General features: G+C 43.5%; 2 protein-coding genes across 3 annotated transcripts in view; one reads left to right on the forward strand and one right to left on the reverse strand.

Moving 5' to 3' along the window:
* The window catches only part of TUBGCP4 (tubulin gamma complex component 4), a 35115-nt gene extending 32315 nt beyond the window's left edge, over nt 1-2800 (forward strand). The window contains exons 16-19 of one of the 2 annotated variants that reach the window (XR_003210523.2): nt 375-491; nt 1119-1258; nt 1958-2306; nt 2658-2800. Coding sequence is in view for 1 of the 2 variants with exons in the window: in XM_025883863.2 (XP_025739648.1) it covers nt 375-491; nt 1119-1258; nt 1958-1970 (270 nt within the window). In the remaining variant the exon portion in view is untranslated. Of the gene's footprint in view, nt 1-374; nt 492-1118; nt 1259-1957 lie in introns of both variants that reach the window. The other variant, XM_025883863.2, reaches the window with a different exon arrangement.
* A 666-nt stretch (nt 2801-3466) lies between these two features.
* TP53BP1 (tumor protein p53 binding protein 1) overlaps nt 3467-23236 on the reverse strand; it is a 95200-nt gene continuing 75430 nt past the window's right edge. The window contains 12 exon segments of the mRNA XM_025883854.2: nt 3467-3821; nt 4205-4253; nt 4255-4351; nt 4851-5050; nt 5580-5674; nt 9352-9567; nt 11253-11468; nt 11870-12061; nt 14787-15217; nt 15509-15658; nt 16328-16596; nt 21980-22132. Coding sequence (XP_025739639.1) covers nt 3634-3821; nt 4205-4253; nt 4255-4351; nt 4851-5050; nt 5580-5674; nt 9352-9567; nt 11253-11468; nt 11870-12061; nt 14787-15217; nt 15509-15658; nt 16328-16596; nt 21980-22132 — 2256 coding nt within the window. The 3' untranslated portion in view covers nt 3467-3633.

Here is a 23236-nt window from a genome sequence, read left to right on the forward strand (position 1 = left end):
ACATGGGGAAGGGAGTGCTCCACGGAGGTGGAACGTGAACTGGCATTAAGGAGAGGATCCCGGCTATAAGGAACGACAGTGGAAGCAAAGCTCAGGGCAGGAGCACACTTGGTGGGTCCCAGAAACGATGACTGGTGTGATGTGTCTACAACGGAAGTTTTGTGCAGGGGTGACTCAGAGAATGGTAGCATCTTTGCCAGGAAGGGAAGAGTTTGGTTTACACTTGTTGCATTTTGAGGGGCCGGCAGGACTGACCCGTGACATTGTCTCTCCTGAGGTCAAAGAATGGGAATAAGGTAGCTCTTTGACTGTTTTCCCAAATCTTTAATTTCATACATGTTTTCTTTTCCTAATACCAACTGTTTCCTGGGTAGGTGTTTCACTGCCTGAACGAAATCCTAGATCTCTGTCACAGCTTTTGCTCGCTGGTCAGTCAGAACCTGGGCCCACTGGATGAACGCGGGGCTGCCCAGCTGAGCATCCTGGTGAAGGTGAGTCTGCCTGGCTGTTGGCAGTATGCAGCCCTGTCCAAAGGGAGAGGTTGTTTTGCCAATAGGGAATCATGATCTTTCGCTCTGTGTCAATAAAGCATTTCCCCAATACATAATGTACACACAGAAATAACAAGATACAAAGATTAAAATGTTGGTATCAGTTCATTTTGAGGCAGATAATTATGTGCCATCTCAGCATTCAAAAATAGTTCAGCCGTGAATAGTTTTTCAGCCCACACACATGCATTGGCTTTTTTCTCACATTCTCCTATCCAACCTCCTTCCTTCCTTGAGCGAACTGTTTCACTGGGATTGTAATTATCTGACTCTAACAAAAACACGCAGGCTCTCCCCGGCTCGAGTATAAAACAGAATATATTAATTTGAAAACGGATGCTAACTTCCTACTGAGAATGGGAGTGTACTTCCACAGAAAGTCATGCTATCAGTGGACTCGGTACTAAGAAGAACTTTTAGGAGCTAAGAGAAGCGAGGCTGTGGGAAGGGCAGCTGGTGCTGTAGAATTTTGAGCAAGAGTTTTTCAAGGAGCTCCCCCCTCCCGCCTCACTCCACACAGACAGTTGGTGAGTCTGAGAGGAATGACAGCCCGACTCCTCTCTGCAGGGCTTTAGCCGCCAGTCTTCACTGCTATTCAAGATTCTCTCCAGTGTTCGGAACCATCAGATCAACTCAGATTTGGCTCAACTACTCTTACGACTAGATTATAACAAATATTACACCCAGGCTGGCGGAACTCTGGGCAGGTAGGAACCAGCCTTGGGGAAGTCTGTGGCGTGTGTGTGTGTCTGTCTGTCTTTTTTAACAAGTTATGTGTGTGTGTGTCTGTCTTTTTTAACAAGTTATAATTCCAGAGCTGAGAGACGTTAGCCACTGTCTCATCCAAATGGCCTCATTTTATAAACAAGGAAACTAATTAAAGCTCAGAGAGATAAAGGGGTGTGTTTGACCATCTTTATTAATTTTAATGAAGGTTATTTTCTAGTAAAAGCCATTGTCATAGTAAAACACTAAAACTCCTGATGCCGAGATGGGTTTTTAGTTCTCAGCTGGGCTGGAAGAAAGAACTGGGAAGCGGAGTGGCTGTGGTCGGTTCCCAGGTCTGACATTAACCAGCTCTGCAGCCTCAGGCACCCTGCCTCCCTGGCCCCCAGCCATGCCAGGGAAAGGTGATCGCCCCTTCTAATTCTTAGCTTTTTAATCCAATAGATTCAGTGGTGGTTGGCTTTTCTCAGAGGTCTCTTCTGTTTTTAAAAAGCACTTTATTGTTCTTTCTCTCTCAGATGTCCTCAAGCAGATATTTCCTAAGTGATTTTAGCAAAAAAGTCAAAGAAAATTGAGTTTTAGAAGATGACACGTAGATCAGAGGCTGCCCTGATTCCTCTTTCTTTGAAGAAAATCTTAGGAAAGCATATTTGATGAGGCTTTTTTTTTTTTTTTAATAGTTTCGGGATGTGAAAATACCTGGTTCACAAATCAAGTCTCTCACCACATTCCCAAATCTGTGACAGAAGATTCAAAACAGCCCACTCTCCAGCCACTCAACAAATGCCTGCAGCCTACTGAGGGCCCTACCTTTTCCCCCTAGAAGCTACTACTACTGAACATTCGTGGGTACAAATCCCTCCCCTGTGGAATGGTCTGCCCCGCCACAGGGGAGCTCTCGCCTCACCCACCATGGAGGGCACGTGGTGACCTTGCAAGACCCACTACACAGAGGACATCTGTTGGACACAACCATTTGCTGAGCACCTACGAGGTGCCTAGGTACTGTTCAAGCTGCGAGAGATAGCAGTAAGTAGTAACTTCCAATTATTTCAGACTGGAAAAAGGGCAATTCTAGCTATGGACAATGTATTTAAAGTATTATTACTATTTTAACAAAAGGGGTCCTTAAGAAAAAGCCTGAAGTCAAATTCTTAGATTTCAAATATTGAAAACTGCGAGTCTAATTATCCCCTTTTGGAAGAACCACAGGAGTTAAGGTTCCCTTGATCTGGCCCAACCATTACTGTAATTATTAATGTTCATCTTGGTGTGAACCAAAATAAGTGTTTATTGAACAACTCCCTCTATATGAAAAAAGAATGCAGCATTCCGGCCTCAGTCTGTAGCCAGTGATTCTGGTCCTTATCTCTGTGACAGAATATCCTCTACCGCACACTGCATCCTGTTTCCTACAATTGTGTGATGAAGGTGACTCCTTCCACTGCTATGGAGAAGTTAGCAAACTATGGCCCGCCACCTGTTTTTGTGAATAAAGTTTTATTGGAACCCAGCCACACTCATTTACCTATTGTCTATGGTTGCTTTCATGCTATCATGGCAAAGGTGAGTATTTGTGACACATCAGATGGTCCAGAAAGCCTAAAATATTTACTGACTGGCAAGAAAAACTTTTTAACTCCTGCTTCAGAGAATGAGAGGACATCAACAGGGATGCTGCTAAGGGTAGAGAAGGAATAGCTTCTAGTAACCGTGACAGCAATACTAGTTATAAAACTGGACCTCTGGCCAGAGCTTCTAACATTTCCAAGTGTTGTCCCTGTGTTTCCCGTGTTTATCCTTGCAGAAAGTCATCCCATCAGGCTTATAGTCACTGCCCTTTCATAGCAATTGGGGCTTTTTCCTTTGTAGTTCTGAGTACAGTACCCACAGGTCAGCTCAACTCTAAAAAGATTTTTTTTAATTGCCAGGAAGTGTCCCATTCCATTCAACTTTTGCTACATCTATTGATCTGGGCCTACTGTAAAATCGGGTTTTTGGAAGTATCAAATTTTAGCCCAGGATAACCTTTTGACAAAGATGCCACAGAAAATTTTAAAAATTCACTTATTTTCCTTGGCTAGCTGTCCTCCTACTCCAAGCCTATTGGAAACCGCAGAGAAGGTACTATGTTTGTCTTGCTATTTGTTCTGCGATTAGGTTCAAAGAAATGGATGAAGAAATCCCAGTTATTACAACCAAAGAGATTCAACATTTATTTTATCATAAAAGTCCATCAAATAAAACTATATACAAGATCCATGCAAGGAGTCCAGTTACACACGACACATTTAAAACCTGGTTAAAACACAATCTCCACAACAGCAGGGAATAAAATCATTAAGACCAAGTATCCTTAGTGAGAAACATAATCATGTTTATATTTTGGATGCTGCTTGAATCCAATTCTCTCCCCAACAATGAGGCACTGGATCACCCACTCTTGTGACACCACAGGCAGCTGCAAAGCTTCAGCACACTTCAGCACCGAGGCTGGGCATGAGGGATCCGTCACCACCACGTCAAATACCCCTAACGCAATATCTGCAGGAAGCAGGGGAAGGTGAGGGAGGAGAGGAGACTCAATTTAGCCTTCCATTAAAAAAGATGTGCTTCCTAGCCAGTATGTCGCATTGTGCCCAAACTGAAGCCTTTTATGTCAAACAATGTTACTGATCACAACCAAAAATGAAAAGTTATAATCACTATATGCTAACCTTATAGATATGTTTATAAATACACCACTGGACACCAATAGAAGCATCAACAGCCCAGTGCCTCACTCCTAGTGGCTCACCTCTTGAAGGTGTGGTACCTTTCTTCTCTTAGAAACATGGATAACGTCAACCAATCAGACCACAAGGCCTAACACCTACGGGTCTAAGGACATCCTTGGAGCAATAACACCACACACACTTTCCAGGTACCTTTGTTATGGGCACTTGAATGGTGCTGCTTCACGGAGGCTGCCCCCCCCCGTCATGAGGATCTCAGACCAGAGCTCCAGGAAGTTCTGCTGTTGGTCTGACACCAAGAGTACCTTCAGATTGTGGAAAGGGTTTTCACGGGGTTGCCTACGGAGGAGTCAGAGACACAGCACCTTGGAATTGGAAAAGACCTTAGCATGACAGATGACATCCAACAAGAGCCCTTCTGCAAAGGGACTTTGGCACCTGTGAATGTTTTCCAAAGCCTTGCATTAGGGCACCACTCCCCTTCTCTCCTGTGAATCATGTGTATTCTCTGGGATCCTAGCCTTCTAATTCAGCAGTTCTGCTGTCCAGTTCCGTCCGGGGACTGACAATAAAATGCCTTGCTTAAAACTTAGTCCCTTAACCTTAAAGGTCGAGGCTACTAAACCTACATGGAAATCCTCACACCTTTTCAAAAAGGTCCTTAACCAGGATACCTCAGGAACATAAACTAGATGAACTGCTGAAATGAACTCACTCAAATTCTCTAATTTATCCTATGACGATTCTAGTTTCTAGAAATACTCTCACCTAGATTCTCCCCCTCCAAGAGCATGCTGTCTTCCTGCCTACCATCCTAGATGGGCTCTCAAATACTCACCAATCCAGAATTCTTTGCTCCTCAAGGCTGTACCCAGCAGGCAGCAAATAATTGCGGTAATTCTGGAGTTGGTTGGCATGGCAACTATCATGGACCCAGACATGAGACACACAAGGAATCCCACTGGCAAGGCACAGGAAATACTTCCGGGTTCGACAGTGCTGATCCGCAATTAGGAGACACTGGTAGGCTGTATTACACTGGAAGAAAAGGAACAGAACCAACGGGTCTGGTGACTTCTATAGAAAGCCCCTGAAGAGCACCCCTGAGTCGCAGGGAACAGATCTGAACACTTCCAAATACTACCCAAAATGGGGTTGAGCCTATCCTTCTGCCCAACGCTTCCTTTCTCAATGAAAGGCCCGAGTGACTTCCCTAGATACTCTCCCTGCCTCAACTGCAGGTTTTTCTGGGGGCCTGAACCCTTAAGGGACAACACAATTGCAGGTATTCAACCTTCCAGGCTGAGAATCAGCGACACTGTAATAGGGATTTCTATTAAACACAAATTTTAATCTGCTTTTGTCCCAGAAACAGAACCACAGCCTTTAACAAACAAGGGTTCTAATCTCTCCTCCTTACACACAAGTAAAAATTCTGTTTCATGCAAAACCTTGTAGCGGTTTCCCAGTGCCTGAACTGTCTACCTGGTGTACCCAACCTCCCCATCCCCTCCCTGTCAGGCTCTTCTCACCCCTCCCCTCCAGGAAGCGACACGAAACTCCTCACCTGGGCTTCATTGAAGTCTTCAAGAATATAGCCAGCTCCTGCTCGAAGCTGGGATTCTGTATACTGCTTGTTGAAAGGAGGAATTTCTAAAAATTCTATTTAAAAAAACAGACAACCAAGATCATAATTACTAGTTGGTTTCTTATTCGCTCGCTCCTTTAAGCCTGCTTCTTACTGCCTCCTTTTACACCCCCCCCGACTATCTCTATAGTACTATATCCCAAAGACAGACCGATCAAAGGCTTTCCCATGGGTCAGAAAGACCTCTGTCATGAGGATTACAAAATCCTGCCAAAAGAAGGGATAAAAGCAGAAGGGGTGGGGAAGATGAGAAATGGGGTGGGTCCTAGACCTAAAAACATCAAAGATTTCTGTACTGAGTCATGGGACTGTTAACAGGGATGGACACACAACCAGTTCCCATGGTGAGGTATTCCAATTTGAGTAACCCTTACCATCAGGACGCTGTCCTTTAGGTCTACCCTCAATCTCTCCTGCAAACTACGCCCATTTCCTCTAATTCTGCCGGCTTGTGGAGACGAGGAGTAGCTGATTAAGCACTTTTTCTAACAAAGCCTTCAAACTCCCCCTTCATCAGCATTTTTACCCCCTATACACTAAAACTTTGATGAACCAGAATGCTCAAAGTAATTAGGGTTTCTAAAATGTAACTGGTTAAGTGAAGGTTAGCCAGAAAAATCCTATTTCAACCTTTTTATTGAAAACTATCTACCTTTGATGATCTTGAAGTACCTCAGGACACTGAACATCAATGACTGCATTACAGTCTTGAGGGTGAAGTAGAAGTTATGAGAGATGAGGCTGAAGCTGTAATGACCCTAGGCAATTAGAAATTGCTTCTTTTGACCAAATATCTGCTCCTCTCATATATAAATAACACATTAAAAAAAGAAAAGAAAAAAGCAAGACATTAGAGATTTTAGTTAATTAGGACTTCTGAGAAATTAAGTTCTAATGAACTTATCACAAATAAAAAACCCAACCAATTTCATAAGAGTTCAGTGCCAGGACCACTCCCCATCCCCCTCATGCCCAGTGGTAAATGCCGGCAGAGCAGACCCCTGGCAGAGAGGCCAGCCCTGTGGTGCCCTCCCTGCCTGCTGGAGCTGCCTGGAAGTGCAGGGTGCCCCACGCTCAGGCCTCTACACCTCCGGGTAGGTCTGACTGGCCAGCCCATTCACCTTCATTGCTCTTCTCTTGACCAAGCATCCTCCATGTTCCTCTTAAAATGAGCCTCAAACTGGAAACTCTAAATGGTTGTAAAAAACTCAAAATATAGCAGGACTGTTTCTCAGTCTTGTCACCACATCCTGTTGATCCATCTCAATATACCTCGTCACAATTTTCAGTACCAACACTCTACTGCTGAGCTACTGCCAAGGCCTCGCATGGTCCTTTTTCCCAAAACTTCAATGTTATGTCTGCTTAATCCAGGTCTGTTTCTAGTCCTGACCTATTTAGATTTTAATCCCCAGTTATATTTCCTTGCATCTGTGTAATCAAATATTACCCCACCTAGGCAGTAGTCCACTCCTCTACTTTTTCTTATTTTGGATTTAATTTTCTTTTTTGCAGCTTATGAGTGGCCCTGCCCCACCAGAGGCTAAAATGAACAGGTTTTTAATTCCATCCTCTAAATCAAGGACAAAGGTACTAAATGAACCCAACTGTACAGTCAAATCCCCATGGCTGATAGGTCCCTGATGGTATGCCTCCCAATACCAGGTGCCATATTCTTAATTCATTAATAAATAGGTCTCATTAAATGGATTAAAATATTTTATGAGCTCCTGATCTAAAGCAGCATCTAAGAAATTCCCATTTTTCTTGAAAACTGTTAATATTGTTAGGAGACTGTTTAAGTAAAAATGTCTTCGGGCTTCTTGAGATTGAGGGACAGTCAACGTGCCAAAAATATCAAGGACTTTGGTACTGTTGGGCAATGTCCAATGATAAAGGAGCAACATAAAACAGACATGTTCACTATAACCACATTTTCCATAAGAAACCTGGAAATCAGGGCACCTGGGTGGCTCATTCGGTTAAGCATCTGCCTTTGGCTCAGGTCACGATCCCAGGGTCCTGGGATCCAGCCCTGCATCGGGCTCCCTGCTTAGCCCTGCCTCTCCCTCTGTGTGCTGCTCCCCAACTTGTGCTCTTTCTGTCAAATAAATAAAATCTTTAAAAAAAAAGAAACCTAGAAATCTCCCTAAAAAATGCCCAGTTTCCTCCTCATTTAGACAAGGCCTACCTCCCCTCACTTTTTGGTTATAAGGTTGAGATTAAAAACATTTGATATCTCAGCAATGGAGGGAATTTTTATGAGCTGAGCTTATTAATCTCACACAGGGTCACAGATTTTTAAGGAAGTGGACCATCTGCATCTCATACCAAAGCTGGCTTTCTTGACCATGCTGTACCAACCCACCAATAAAACATCTACAGAATTGCCTTATGAAGTCCTGGTCTAGTGAAGGGCTAGGAGTGTGTTGGAGAATAAGAAAGGTCCAGAGTCTAGCAACACTGTAAAAGCAAAAGAAAACAAGACCACAAACACTGTTTTGATGCCACAACACATTTCACACAATCCTCAAGGGACTCATTATGATCAAAATGAAACTACACTCTTGGCTAGGAAACTCTTCATATACCTTATCTCCAATGATACTCATCTCAATTCTGACAAAAAAGGCTGGGTGCACACTTAACCTTGAAACCCCACACATACCACACCTGCTCCTGCATGCCAGAGCCACTCTTAACTAATCACTCTGTTTATGCACCTTCCAAACAGCATAAACCCTAACTGCAACTCCCCAACCACCCCTCCTACGTCCCTACAGACCTCCACATGGCTACGGTTGGTGAGATAGAGTTTGGGTTAGTTAGCAAAGAGTCATCCACACACCTGAAATGCCAACCATCACGGATCTGCAATGCTGCTATTTTATGATAACCGTGGTCCCTGATTCAATTGCCTCTTGCAAGATTCAACTCTAACCTGCAGAACATCATCCCATCTGGACCTTTAGCTTTCACACAAACATCTGGATGCTGCTGTTGAGTCACTTCATAGTGCATACGTTTGTATGTGACCATTTTCTTCCCTAGAGCACTCTTCAGACAGTTGAAACAATTTTTACCTCTCCCCACTACAGCCTTCACTCAAACCCTATGTAACAGACAATGTAGAAATGCAATATATAGATGTAGTTTAAGGTTGAAGAGAGGTACAAGAGTCGAAAAGGTTTAGAAGCTGTTTCTCTGTAATGACCCTAGGGCTCTGGGCACCCTACATTCTCAGTCTTGTGCTCAGACCTCAAGAGACTGAACTTTAGCCCCGACGTGGGTTTGGTCTAGCAGTTGCCCCTAGAACACAGATGGGAAAGCAGCAGGGCATTCAGAAACTTGACAGATCTGGATGACTGTAGTAGGATAAAACGAACAGGAGTTCTAGTCCCAAGTCTACCATTATTGCAGAAAAAAGTAATTATTTAACCTCTCCAAGCTTGTTTCCTCATCTGTAAAGTGGATGATAAGATCTATCTCCCACCTGCCTCACAATGTTGTTTTGAGGAATCACCAAGAGTTCTGTGGAAACAGTCTGTAAATCAAGAAGCAGGGCTCGTTCATTTTCCCTGACCAAGATCCCAGATGCCACTGGCACTGCTTCCTTTACAGGCTCATAAAGTGAATGGAAAGGAAGAAAATGCCCAAGTGTCAGAGCCCCCAGGGCTTCCTAGGGACTTACCCTCCTCTTCCTCACTGCTTCCTGTAGGACCGTCCGGCAATTTGGAGCGACTGGCCAACTTGTCACTGGTTGTGGCCATGGTGAGAAGAAAAGCATAGCCCAAAAACAAGGTCTTGTTGAGGGGCAAAGGCCCTCTCTGCTCTTCTAGGGCAGAGGGTTCACCCATGTTGTCTCCACTCTCACAGGGGCTCACAAACTCTCCTGCCCCCACCGCCCCTGGAAAGGACAGAACACAGTTACTAGAAGGCTACAGACCACCGCCTGGGCACAACGGGATGGGTAGGCAGTGTCCTGATCAACTTTTTTGAGCTACTGACCAAAGACCATTAACCTAGGACTCAATAACCTAGGACCCAATTTACAGTGTAGAGAAATTTAATGTATTTAAATTTTACAGTCATGATGATGTATACATGATTTTCATAAATAAAAATCAATTAGTATTGTTTTTATACAGCAAAGCCAAATACTTCTGAGATCATATGAAGAAAGTGGTGGTTCTAAAACAAAGCTTAGGTAAGAATGAAAAAATATTTGGAAATCTTCTGCCCACTTTCTCTGCCCAGTGCTTGGAATTCCCCAGGATATGTGATATTTTGAAACAGCCCTTAAAAACAGACAACAACAAAAAGCCCACTTTTTTTATTACCAAGAAATGTCCCTGGCAGATACTCCCACCCTATCCCTGACCCTCACCACAATGGTGCACAGAATACTTGGTAATAAAGTGTTCTTACACGCTGATGGAGCTCCATCAAACCAGCCTGCTTCAACTGTCCGAGTTTCCAACCCCTGGGGGTGGGTGAGTGAACCAGCCAACCCAGGACTCCCAGAACACCCATGCTAGGAGTGCCCCAATAAGTCCTCAAAAAGAAAACAAATACCTGATTTGGAGAAGCGGAATCATAGTCTCATTAGGAGGCTAAGATGACAGACAGATCATGCCTCCCTAAAACAAAACCAGCAGGAGGAGAACAGTCTGCTGTAGCATGTATAAGCCTGGACTTGAAAGTCAAACTGCCTGAGTGTGAATTCTGGATTACTAGGTCACCTTGGGAAAGTTAGCCCACTCTGCTGTGCCTCAGATTCTTCAATGGGAAAATGAATTCTAGCACCTATACCTCATAGGGATTATTTGAGGTGGTATGTGTGAAGCACTCAGTTCCATGCCTCACGTAACCTGAAAACAACAGAAGCGTGAGACAGATATGGAGAGGACACAACCCAAATACATAGCAAACAAAAGAAGTTCTGGTGCCAGGACAATGTAACAATCAACGCAGTCCTTCAGTTTGCTGCACTGAGAGGGCTCCCTCAGGGCAGACACTGAAGACTTTACCGCTGTGTCTCTAGAACCCCAATGGCTGTGAATGAATCAAAGCAGAGGCTCTGTAAACAGATGGATAAATTCCTGTTAATATGAAGCATGAGGGACTGGAAAGCAGTTGTTTGGGGAACAGTACAAGGAGGGGAGATGCAGAGTGAGGTACTAGCTTTCAATAGGGAATCTGGGAGAGCCAGAGGACCCTGAGGGCAAGAGAGGGGGAAGCAGAGCCTCCTGAGGTAGAAGATGGTACCAAGGTAAAGGAAGAGATGTAAGACCAACTGCACCAATTTTGAATCTGCTTAAATTCAATACTTCTTTCCCTCTTAGAACCTACTCAGAAGTCAATGGATGTTTCTAATCAAGACCTCATCTCCTATCTACCTCTACTGGACTCTGCTGGGAGATGCATAAAGGTGGATGCAGTCAGTGAAGTACCACCTAGGGCTTGTGTAGGACCCCATCTTTGTAGCCAGGACAGAGGGGCCATCCCCCCTTATCAGGCTGCAGCTCCCCAGCAGCTGGCCCTGCAGTCCACAGTGGTCCAAGAGAGAATGAGGCAAAAGGGAGCACTTACCAGGTTTCACAGTGGCAGACTTCCGGCCTCGCTTGGCAGGGGACCGTTCCTCTTCAGAAGTGATCAGTTTTCTTTTGCCTGAGAGAACTCCCGAGGAGGCACGAGGGCTTTCTGTGGTCTTGCGGGTAGGGGTTGTGCTGCTGCTGCTGGAGGCAGTGGGGGTGGCCGGGGAGCTGACATTGCTGCGCCGTTTCCGCTTCCCTTCCACCAAATTGTCTAGGATAGGATAAGCCAAAGGTTGGTCAACTCCCATGGTCCGAGGCCCTGTTCTTCAAGATTAGCTGGGCAGAGCCTGAGTTAGAGATCACCACACCCTTTCCTCCACCTCCCCCGGGGACAGAAACCTCTTTCCAAGCCACCATCATTTCATTTCGGTCTCAGTCATGACTGAAATATGTCTGGCCCCCTGCAGAACTGGGGAGGCCAGAAGAATCTGAGGACTTGTCCCAGGAAGGAAAGAGAGCTAGGCAGTGGCTCCAGAAAACAGCAGCTCATCAGCATCTCAAACACCACAGGAACAGTAAGATTTAGGGAAGCATGCTTACTGCTCTAGAATTCACTCCTCCCACCACAAAGCAGGGGCCCGGAGGCAGTTTCTCAGGAAGCAAAGGTCTTACCCAAGCTGATATCTGCTGCCTTGGTGAGGGGTGTTACTGCTTCATATGGGCCAAGGCCATACTGCTCCCTTAGTCTGTTTCCTTGCTCCAAGGACAAGATGACAGCCATTCGCTTGTACCACTTCCTTTGGCCTTCTTTTTCAATGCTGTAGTATAGCTCTCCAGACTCCTTCCTATGCCCTTTCACCACTCCTGGGTGGGAACAACATAAGAGCAGGCTGCTATTGTTTTAGGTTGCTTGGCATCCACTCACAATGGCTCTGCACAGGGGGTTTGGGTCAGGGCATTAAGGGGTCCCACAGTGGGCTGAAGTTAGTACTTAAAAGAAATTCCAACTGTCAAGCCCAGACACCACTTAGGAATGTATGTAGCTACTACCATGAGATTGGGACATGGAAAGTTTCTCAACAGAAGGAACCCTTTAATTATAAAACAACTTCCTAAAGCCAGCCTTTATGAGTTGTTAGTAGTTCAATTCCTTTTGAAGTGAAACGACATGTGGTTTCTTAACAATCCGATTATAATTTACTAAACCTTTCTTGGTTTCTTTGGAGACTGAGTGATAATTCTTGAGTTAAGCTGTAGGTGAAAGATGACATCACTCTGAGAGAGCATGTGTCTGTGTGGCTAAATCAAAATAGAGATACAGAGCAAAGAAAGGAAAAAATAAATTCTGCCTCTCCTGCCTAATTTTCCCTATTATCTACTTTCCTGCTCTGATTCAGAACCTAAAGATAAGGCCTCTAGGTTAGAAGGAACACAGTGTGGAGTATAAAAGGGATCAGGGCTGGAATTCAGGAGACCTGGGCCTAGGTCTCATTCTGCCACCACCAAGCAGTGTGATCTTGGGTAAAACCCATTCTCAACCCTATGAAAAAGATCATACTCCTTCCCTCTACCTATCAATAAACAATTTACACACATGTGTGCAATATATATATATGTATACACACACACAACACATATATAAGATAAAAACAAGGCATTATCATGAACACCTTTTATAAGGGTCCATTTGTTTTCCCCCATTAGCCTGTGCCTGAATGAAGGGCTAAAAGAAACCCAGAGCATATGCCACCAAAGAAAGAAATACAGACATGAAAGTAGACCTTGGTTCTCTCTTTATCTACACCACACAACCACTCCCTTTCCCCTTGCTTCTTCATCTCCTGGCTTAAATCTCTATCAGGAAACTAAATCACAAAGACCCCCTTCAAAAGGACAAAGAAACCCAAAGCAAAAATATACTTCACACTGATAAAGAGTTACTAGAATGAGAAGCAGTCTAACACTGACATTAGTAAACAGCCTCAATAAATGAGACACAGACTCCCCACCCCTTGATGCCGTAATTCATCCTGGATATAGACTGTCTCTTTGTCTTAAGAGGACCTCCAAGATAAGCTTTACACCTGAAAAAGAAGAATGAATACATGTGATACAAACTACATAAGCCACAGGTCATAAAAGACCTAAATCCATGTGCTACTAATGGATGCCACACAAAGCTAAGTGTTATCCAGAGCTAGAAGGTAAAGTTTAACAATGAAATAAAGGGGCAAACAACAACTACTCCGGAGCCTACATCACAAGAAAGTCGGAAGACACTTCATCAATGCACTGTTGCCCATTATATCCCAATCAATGTTCCAATCTCCAGAAACAATGTTATATCCAAATTAGCTCACAGAAAAGAGGCAATATATTCAAAGAACTGGCACATGAAACAGTCATAACAAATATAAATCTCTCACCATCACCATTATAGGGAACTGGCTACTTTAAAAAAAAAAAAAAAAAAAAAGTAGCATTTTTCAACCCAGACAGGCACAAAAACACAGTACTAATAACTTCTTCCTAAGAAAAGTATCTCAATATAGCTGCCACACTCACCTACTAGATTCCCAGCAAGGCAGGTGCTATATGTAAGTCTCAGTGGTGAAAAGGAAAAACACTAACATAGGGGCACCTGGGTGGCTCAGTCATTAAGCGTCTGCCTTCAGCTCGGGTCATGATCCTAGGGTCCTGGGATCAAGCCCCGCATCAGGCTCCCCGCTCGGCGGGAAGCCTGCTTCTCCCTCTCCCACTCCCCCTGCTTGTGTTCCCTCTCTCGCTGTCTCTCTCTGTCAAATAAATAAATAAAATCTAAAAAAAAAAAAAAAAGGAAAAACACTAACTTTACAGTGGACAAACCTGGCAAACACTTTAACCGAGGGATATAGGTTAACGAGACCAGTGATGTCCTGTGGATGTCACTGGCCTCTCTCCCCCGTATGATGTAACAAGAAGGGCACTTCACCTCCACAGCAGTCTTTTCAAAATCCTTAAATCTGATCTAATCAAACGAAACACGAGACAAACCCAAACTGAGGGACATTCTACAAAATACTTAACCAGTACACCCCTCAAAACTGTCAAGGTCACAAAAAACGAAAAGATTCAGAAACTGTCACAGATCAAAGGAGATCAAAGGACACATGAGGGCTAATGGACTGGATCCTGGAACAGAAAAAGGACATACACAAGTTGGTGAAATCCAAATAAAGTCTGGAATTTAGTTAGTAAGGAGTCAAGGTTGGTTTCTTAGTTGTGACAACTGTACCACGCTAATGGAAGACGTTGACAACAGGGAAAGCTAGGAAGCTGGGTGAGGGGTGGACAGGAGCTCCCTACGCTATCCCAGTATTCTGCACTTCGCACAGTATTCTGTATATTTAGAATATTATACCAAAGTGAGCTCATTCAAAAAAAAGCAACCAAGGAAAACAAAAAAGCCAGTGTGAAAGTAACCAGTGTAGTAGGAATGGCATTTTCGGCTTTGGAGACCCCTACAGAGCAGTTAGGCTGGAGCGAGTGCTCTTGATAATAACTGACTGGAGAGAAGACTGCCCCAGCAGACTCCACTCCCCTTTATTACCTGCACTGAAATACTCATCCTCGGAGAGGGCTGTCACTTCTGTATCCAGAGGGATGGGGTCACACAGCAGAATGTCCTTGCCCAAAACATCACACTCGTACCCATCATCAAAGAGCAATTTATACTTCCCAGCTCCGACATCACGAGTGATTTTCCCAGAGTAAAAATAGCCATTGGACGACCACTTGGCTACAACACGGAGCCCCACAAAGCTATTCCCTGGAGAGGAGGCATCTAAGCCATCAGAAGGGCCAGCAGCAGCCTGGAAAGGAATCTCTGGAGAGTCACTTCGACGCAAAGCACCAGCACCCACGTCTGCTCGCCTGGTGGAGTCCGGCACTCGGGGCACAATACGGGTGAAGGATTTATCGTCTGGTGATATGCTGGGTGAAATGTCCTCTATGCCCAAAGGGCCAGGAACAGCTGTTTCTCTAATGAGAGAAAAGAGATAGGAGGCGGCAGTTAGAATTAAGAAAAGTACTTATCTACGAAGTTTCCCACTTTTGTCCATGGGTCTTCCTCAGCCCGTTCTTGGAGGACCCCATCACAGGCATAAGCCTGGTCTCTTGGTAGCCTCTCTGATCCCTGCCCGCTCCCCAGTCAGTGCGGACCCCTCGTGTCCCTCCTGACACCCACATACTCTCTACTCCCCTCTCTTCTCTCTACTCCCTTTTTTTTCTGAACAAGTCATAGACTAAGTGTATCTCACACTACCCGGGTACCTGGTTCCAGTGGTCCGAGAAGGCGGGCGGCCCCTTCGCCCGCGCCCACGAGGCGTGACTGGAGCCTTCCCTCCCTGTCTGATGCCAAGGCCTGCATCACCATCCTCCTCACACACTGGCGCCCCTGTCTGACTGACCCCTTTTCTAGGACTAGAGAATGAAGACAGGTTAGTCTGACAGCACCTGCTATTGGGTCCTTCCTTCACAAAGTCTCCCCACAGCCCTTACACTACATGCCAGGCCAACATGCGCTAGCCCTCCAGGGCAGCAGGAAGCTGGTCTGCACACCCACCACCAAAACTATCAGCCAGGGAGTGGGAGTGTAGGGTAACAAGAAAAGGACATCCCCCTCTGTGCAAGTCTAGTCCCTCCTGACAAAGCCTCCTACTGCTGCCCGCAAGAACAGCACACCCATTTCTGCCCTGCCTTCTCTTCTACTTCAGGCTCTAGACACCTGCAACGGATAACAAAAACCTAGGGCTGTGTCAAGTTGGGGTCACTGGCCTAAACTGTTTGTACTCCCAACCAAAACACTTGTAGGCTACATAAAATGGGGACAGCAGCAGCCCAGGCCAGCATTCCCAAAGTCCCCTCACTTGTTTTCCTACATTTTCTTGGAAGTCTAGCTCCCACAGAGCTCCACCCCACCGCCCATGCAAAACCAAATAGGAGAGGAACAAAAGGGGAGGAAGAGAATTTGAGTTATCCTAGTTGGAGGATGGGGGGATTTCCCATGACTCCCTTTTTCCTGTGATATTAAAATGTCAGCAACCCTGCCCCTACTGTAGCTCTCTCTCTCTCTGGAGACCCTGTCTGCACCTCAGTTTTCCTGGGCCTCCTCGGGAGCTGGGCAAGGCAAAATCTGCGGGTTCTGTCCCGCTGGTTTTCCCTTTGAGTGGTCCGGCTCTCCCTGAGCTGCCACTGCTGTGCATGGCTGAGAGGCTTGTCCCACTTGACGTGCGGTGTAAGCTGGATGCCTTGGAGGAGAAGGAGCTGATATCCCCCAGGTCCCCTGAAGAGCCCCCAGTCTGTGAAGGGGAAACTTCGGTTTCACATTCCTGACACTCTACAATTGGCTCTTCAGTCTCCTGCAAGAAAGAAATGGATACAAAAGCTTAAAAGAAGCCACAATGACATCATGCTAACGTGGAGGTTGAAAAATCCTAGATGGAAATTTCAATTCAGAAAGGCAGGAATCAGGAGACTTTCTGGAATAATGGAAATGTTCTGTATCTCGTTCTGAGTAGTGGTTACACACAATTGTCAAAAGCCACTGAACTGAACATTTGAGACCTGAGCATTCTACAGGGAATATATTATAGCTCAATAAAAAATAAATAAAGGTGATGCTGGATTGGAAAGAAAAAGACCTCTATTATAAGCTAGTAAGTTAAATTATCTTTTTACTTGACAAGTTCACAATCTCTGGCTACTGAGAAAACAGTAAGGATTCTAATCCAGACAACAGAGGCAATTTTCCGTCTGGGAGAAGAGAAGTAAGGAAGAAGGAAGGTTAGATGAGGAAAACGAGTGGTTAGGAGCCCTTCTGGGTATCTGATCAGCAGTGGATAAAATTACATGTTTTTTGAAATTAGTTATATTACTTTTCCATAAATGATAAAGGAAATAGAAAATTATAGGCAAAAATAGGTTAAAAATGGTGTTACTGTTTAGAAAAATGAAAACCAAAAAGGTAGTAAAACATACAAGGTTGCAGTATCACAGAAGACAAGAATGTCAAATTGACTTTATCTCACTTGCTGACTTTGACGGACTGGTAACTGGAGCTCAGTTTTAAGCAGCCCTTGGAGGCTAATTCCCAAGCTTAGGCGAAAATGTTCTCAGACCAATCAGTAACGTCCCCTCTGGGCACAGGACTGAGAATTACAGCCCAGGTGCTATACATTTGCCTTCCTGGTCTAGACTGTTCATGCATTATTGTGCAGATCGTCAGAGAAGAAATGGAGACCTGTAAGACAGACTCTACCCCCTCTCTGGGCATACAGTATGCAATGCATACACATTTAAATAATGCTATAAGATAATTAAATTATTTTTGACCACTCCCTTCTTGAAAATCTCTCCCTTGGAATCTACAAAGTCACTTTTACTTTCACTGCACCTCTTTGGCTACTTCTGTACGTGCTTGTTTTGGGGGTTCCTCTTTTTTGGGCTGATCCTTTAGAAATAGTATTTCACAGGACTGTTCTCATTCCCTTTTCTTACTCTACCGTGCTTTCCCTGGCCAGTCTTACCAGACTCATCCCTGCCTGTCTACCAACAACACAACGATGACTCAGCCCCAAACTCATAGATACAAATACCTAATAAACTCTTCCCTTTGGATGTACTAAGGACACCTGAAATTTAACCCATCCAAAGCACAATGTCGTCCTCTCTCCATTTCCTTGCCTTTGATGAATGAATCCTGGATATGCCCGGTACATCTCACATCCCCTACGGCTCTCTGCAGAGGCTGGTTTTTCTCAACCAAACCCCAATTCAAGAGTTTGGAGATAAGAGGCAACCTTGTTCCCCATTGCCATTAACAGACTATTTCTATCTCCCCACCTCTTGCTCCTACTAAGCTACTATTTGCCATTCTGTTAAACTTTCCTCTCCCTCTTACCAACATCCTCCCACCCACTCACTCTCATGGATGAACAGCATAATTCCTGGTTCACAGCCTCCCTTCCCGGTCCATCCCTACTTCTGTCACTATTCTCTGTGGCTGACATCCATCATATGACCCTTCTATAGCAACTCCCAAGTTCCTGATCTAATTACCACCATCAACCTTTTCCTCTACCTCAGCCATCTGTCCTCAGGGTCTTTACCAGAAACTGCACCGCCTCTAAAAAGTGTCAGTGATAAACGTGACTTTCTCAAATAGCTGTGTCCTATCACCAACTTGTCAGCTCTAGCTGGATTCAAGTCTCATTATCTGCCAACGTCATCTGACTAAAGCAGGTGTTACGAGCCCGGAACCAAAGTCAATCTCTTCACTTGGATATGGCAAATGAGGAGAGGCATGGCCAGCCTAAAAGGCTGGGATGCCAGGCTATATCTCTGTTGGAGATTAAGCCCCAGGAACAGTAGCCAGCTATACCTGCCTTTGCAACTGTCCTGCAGTCAAAACCATTGCTCTCATAATGGCTTAGACCCAGGCACCAAGCTGGTCTGTTAAGAACTTTTTAATATATTTGCTTACTTGTTTTCCTGTGTGTCTCTTCTACCAAACTACAGATGCCCTGTTAAGACAGAGGGTGAAACACCATCTTTTTTCCTGGGTATATCCCCCAAATTGAGCACAGTGCATGCCACAAGAGACCCTTGGTAAATATTTACTGAATGATCTTCTCTCTCAAACCAGTGTCCTATTTACATTTTTTGTCACAGTATGTGGTACCACCATCTATCTAGCTGCATAGTGCAGAAAACCCAGGCACCATGTTAGATTCCTCCCTCTCCCTCAACCCCCACATTCAGGAATTCACCATAGTGTATCAAAATTTCACCCTCTATGTATTTCTTATATCTTTATCTCTCCTCTCAGCCCCTACTGCTACTGTCCTAACCTGGCACTCATTACCTCTCATCTGAACTATGCCTCAACCCATTCCAATCCACGGTTAAACTGCTGCTAATCTGACCTTTCCCACGTACAAATCTGAGCACACCACTCTCTTCTCCAAAATTTGTTCAAGGCTCCCCATCACGCCAAAGATAAAAATCTAAACTCTTCTCTGTGGTATACAAAAGCCCTTACACTATGGGCCTTTACCAACCCTGATGGCATCCTCTACCATTCCCTACCCTACTGTTGGTGTTATATGGAGCTTCTAAATATTCATTAAGCATACCATGCTATCTACATATTTACATAACTTTTCATTCTGTCTGTAATGTCCTTCTCCCCCACCCCTCAACGTCATCTGCCACACTTTTGAGTGCAACATCCTCTGAGTAGTATTTTAGCTACCTTCGGGTAAGTTGGTAGGTTCTGTCCCCTCTTTCTAAGACATCTTTCCACCCTATCTATAGCAGCAACCAAGAAGTTTTGGATTTGCTGCATGTCAAGTATAAGCTCCTAGAGAACAGGAGTCTTTTTTTTTTTTTTAATCTTCATAGTTCCAGGGCCTGCCACAGTACTAGGAAACACAGTAAAAAAGAAGTTGCTGGTAAATAAACAAATAAAATTTCTCAAAGATAATAAGCAAAGGATACAAGATATGAGGGAAGTTAAGTTCCCAGAATCCTCTGACCTCAACCTTCACCACTCCTTCATGCATCTTTTTTGCTGCCTACCAACTAGACTGTTCATGCCTGTGTGCTCTTTACTCTGTGCCTTAACTCACCAAGCTTTCTATGTGGAATGCCTTTCCCCCTTATCTCCCTACATCTAAAATCTTCTGTGTCCAACTCAAATGCTTTCTAGACCTCATTTAGAAAGCGTTTATCTTGCATACATCATTTTCACTCTTGAAAATGAGCATAATGTAGTGGTTAAGAATGCAGGCTCTGGGGGCGCCTGCATGGATGGCTCAGTCGTTAAGCATCTGCCTTCAGCTCAGGTCATGATCCCAGGGTCCTGGGATCAAGCCCCACATCGGGCTCCCTGCTCAGCGGGGAGCCTGCTTCTCCCTCTCCCACTCCCCGCTTGTGTTCCCTCTCTTGCTCGCTCTCTTTCAAATAAATAAATAAAATCTTAAAAAAAAAAAGAATGCAGGCTCTGGATCTAGACTGCGTGGGATGAGTTCTAGTCCCTCTGTTTATTAGCTATGTAACCTAAAATAAATTATTTTAACTTACTATGCCTCTGTTTCTTCATCTAGAAAATGGGATAATAGCATCTACCTCATAGCTTAGTTGTGAGGATTAAATAAGTTAAATCACTTAAAGTCCTTACAATAGTGCCTGGCATATAGTTAGTACTCCAAAAATGTTAGTTGCTATTATTACTGTATTTAATTATGGCAGCATTTCCCAAACTATGTTCCATAGGGATATAATAAGTACTATTTTAAAAAATGTTCAATTGTCAAATAAGTTCGGTAACTTCTGTATTAAACAATAAAATAGACATCTTTAATAAAGGACTTCTTAGAGCCTTTAATGTAATATGCACTGTGAATCTTCATGGGGGACAGGAGTTTTTACAGCCATTTGGTATTTCTCAAACTTTGACCATGGAACATTTGTCCCCCCTCAGAGTATCTAAAAGACCTGCTGCTTCCAGAAATATACTTCAGAAAACACCACATTGGGTGCCTGAGTGGCTCAGGCAGTTAAGGGTCTGCCTTCAGCTTGGGTCATAATCCTGGGGGTCCTGGGATCAAGCCCCACATCAGGCTCCCTGTTCAGCGGGGAGCCTGCTTCTCCCTCTCCCTCTGCCTGCCACTCCCCCTGCTTGTGCTCTCTAATAAATAAAATCTTAAAAAAAAATAGCACCACATCAAGTAGTATGTTAGAGTATAACATTTTAGATTACAACATTTACAAAAACTGTTCATGAAAGCAAACTGCTTTTCTAAAGCTGCTCTAAGTTCCCAATCTTTCCAAAATAGTGGTAACATTGAAAAAAATTCCAAAATAGTGGTAACATTGAAAAAAATTCCACAAACATAAAATTGAAGATGAATTAACATCTGGGATTTTGATATCCAATAAAGAAAGAATACAAGACAATTTCTCAAACTAATGTCAAATGCTTTCTGACACGAGGGCCACAATGGCCCATTAATGAACAGCAGCAATAGTATGTTCCATTTAATAAACTATATACCAGAGTTTAATTCTCCCTGAGCTCAACTTCCTATATGGCTCAGCTGGCAGATTTTTTAAAAAGTGCCTGAGTAAAGGAAGGAAAGTAAGTAGCTATGCCTCTTATCAATTAATAAAATGGTTCCCAGAAATTAACATATGTACCAAGAATGGTGCCACATCTTTAATTATACAAAATCTGTTTAATTTCAGCCAGTATGAGATCTAAGCAAAGTCAGCATATAACATTATCCAATATAACAATGAATAAATGTCAATATTTTGCCAACATAGGGAATGAGTCCATAATGAATCTTACTAAAAAATAAAGGTGCATCTCCTACCTATAACCACACATGGATGGAGACCAAGAAAGGACACAATGAATAAACATAAACACGAGTGAGAAAACAGTGAGAAACAATGAGAAAACACATGGAGTAAAGCAGGGAGTTCTAAACCTCATGAAGAGTTTGCAAGGATTAAAAATAAATGGCCAAAGGTCAAACAGTAAACCCATGGTTGGGAAAAACAGAGAATTCAAGACTCTCCTCTTATCCATGTTCTTTCTCACTCTTTCTAACAAGATAAAGGGAAACAAAGAGGCTAGTTAGTTGCACAAGAAAGGCGAGTAGGGGTGGAAGTGGAGCGCCGGGGAAATTTTTCTACTGAAAGAAATTTGCCAAATAGACCCAAAGTATGTATTACCTCAGTTACTTTTCTTTCTACTTCTGTTCCATCCACGTAATACACATCTGTGATGACACGGGTGACAAGTGTGCGAACCTCACGGATTGTTCTCATGTGGCGATGCAAGACATGGCCATGTGGGGGCTGAGGCATATCAAACTCTTCCTCTCCCTGTGACAGAAAATACAGAACACAAGCATGGGTGTCACTGCAAAATGGCAGAATCATAAATCAACTTCTTCATGATGAGCATTGTTCAGAGGTTCCATGAATCTAGTGTGATGGAATTTTCCAGTTGTTTTGTTTTCTACTCACCTATAGATAAGAACAGGGATGAACCAGCTACATAGCCAGAGGCTAGGAAGAGTTTGTATTAGTTTATCACTTAAAATGACCTATTTCTGTTTAAATCAAAATCATAACATCTAGCACTTATACCTAGGAATAGTTAAGCGAAACTCTGACCCCCCTAAAAGCACATTTTAGGTTATAATCCTTCTGATTTTGATGCTGACTTGTCAGTCAGTATAAAAACTTATACTTGCAACATCTCTTTAAATAAAAGGAAGGCATTCTTTAGAACTTCATATAAAAACAAAGTAATCTATTAATCTCAGTGTAGTCTGTCTTTCCCACATTAATAACCTATAGTTTATTTATGCCTAGAATAAGATACACAGATTTCTCTCAGAATTAAATATGAAATATTTAATCTATTTCAAATAGATTACAACTTAAGAGCCAAGCTAGTGTCCAAGAACAGAAAACACTAGTAAATTGGGATTTTTGTATTTACTTGTACCATAAAGAATAATCAGTTAAATAGCTTAAATAAACCCTATATTTTTATGCCAACTGTTATATACATGTTTTCTCATAACACATATACCACATTTAACAGCATACATGCCCTCCCCCCACCCCACTGGCTCTATAATTCTGAGGAGAAAATGCACTTTTTTCTCCCACTTTACTTCCCCATAGTAGACTGATTTTTCTTTCAGCAGTCAGTGTCAAGGTATCCAAGTCTTTCCAAAGAACTATATATACCACTGCAATGATGATGATCCTGAGTTTTTACTGACCAATGTGATAGTAATTTACCTAAAACTTTTGGTTAATTTTTCTGAATAATTCCCACTCCAACTCCATCTTAGGGATGAAAGTACCTACTAAAATGGATATCTAAATTATGTAGATATAAATAAAATAAAAAGCATGGAAACGTAAATCAACCAATTTCTTAAAATATTTGTGTATGTACAACTCTGGTTA

Source organism: Callorhinus ursinus, unplaced genomic scaffold (genome assembly GCF_003265705.2).
Source record: "Callorhinus ursinus isolate GAN/ISIS: 27379988/994484 unplaced genomic scaffold, GSC_fseal_2.0 scaffold25, whole genome shotgun sequence".
NCBI classification, from domain to species: Eukaryota; Metazoa; Chordata; class Mammalia; order Carnivora; family Otariidae; genus Callorhinus; species Callorhinus ursinus.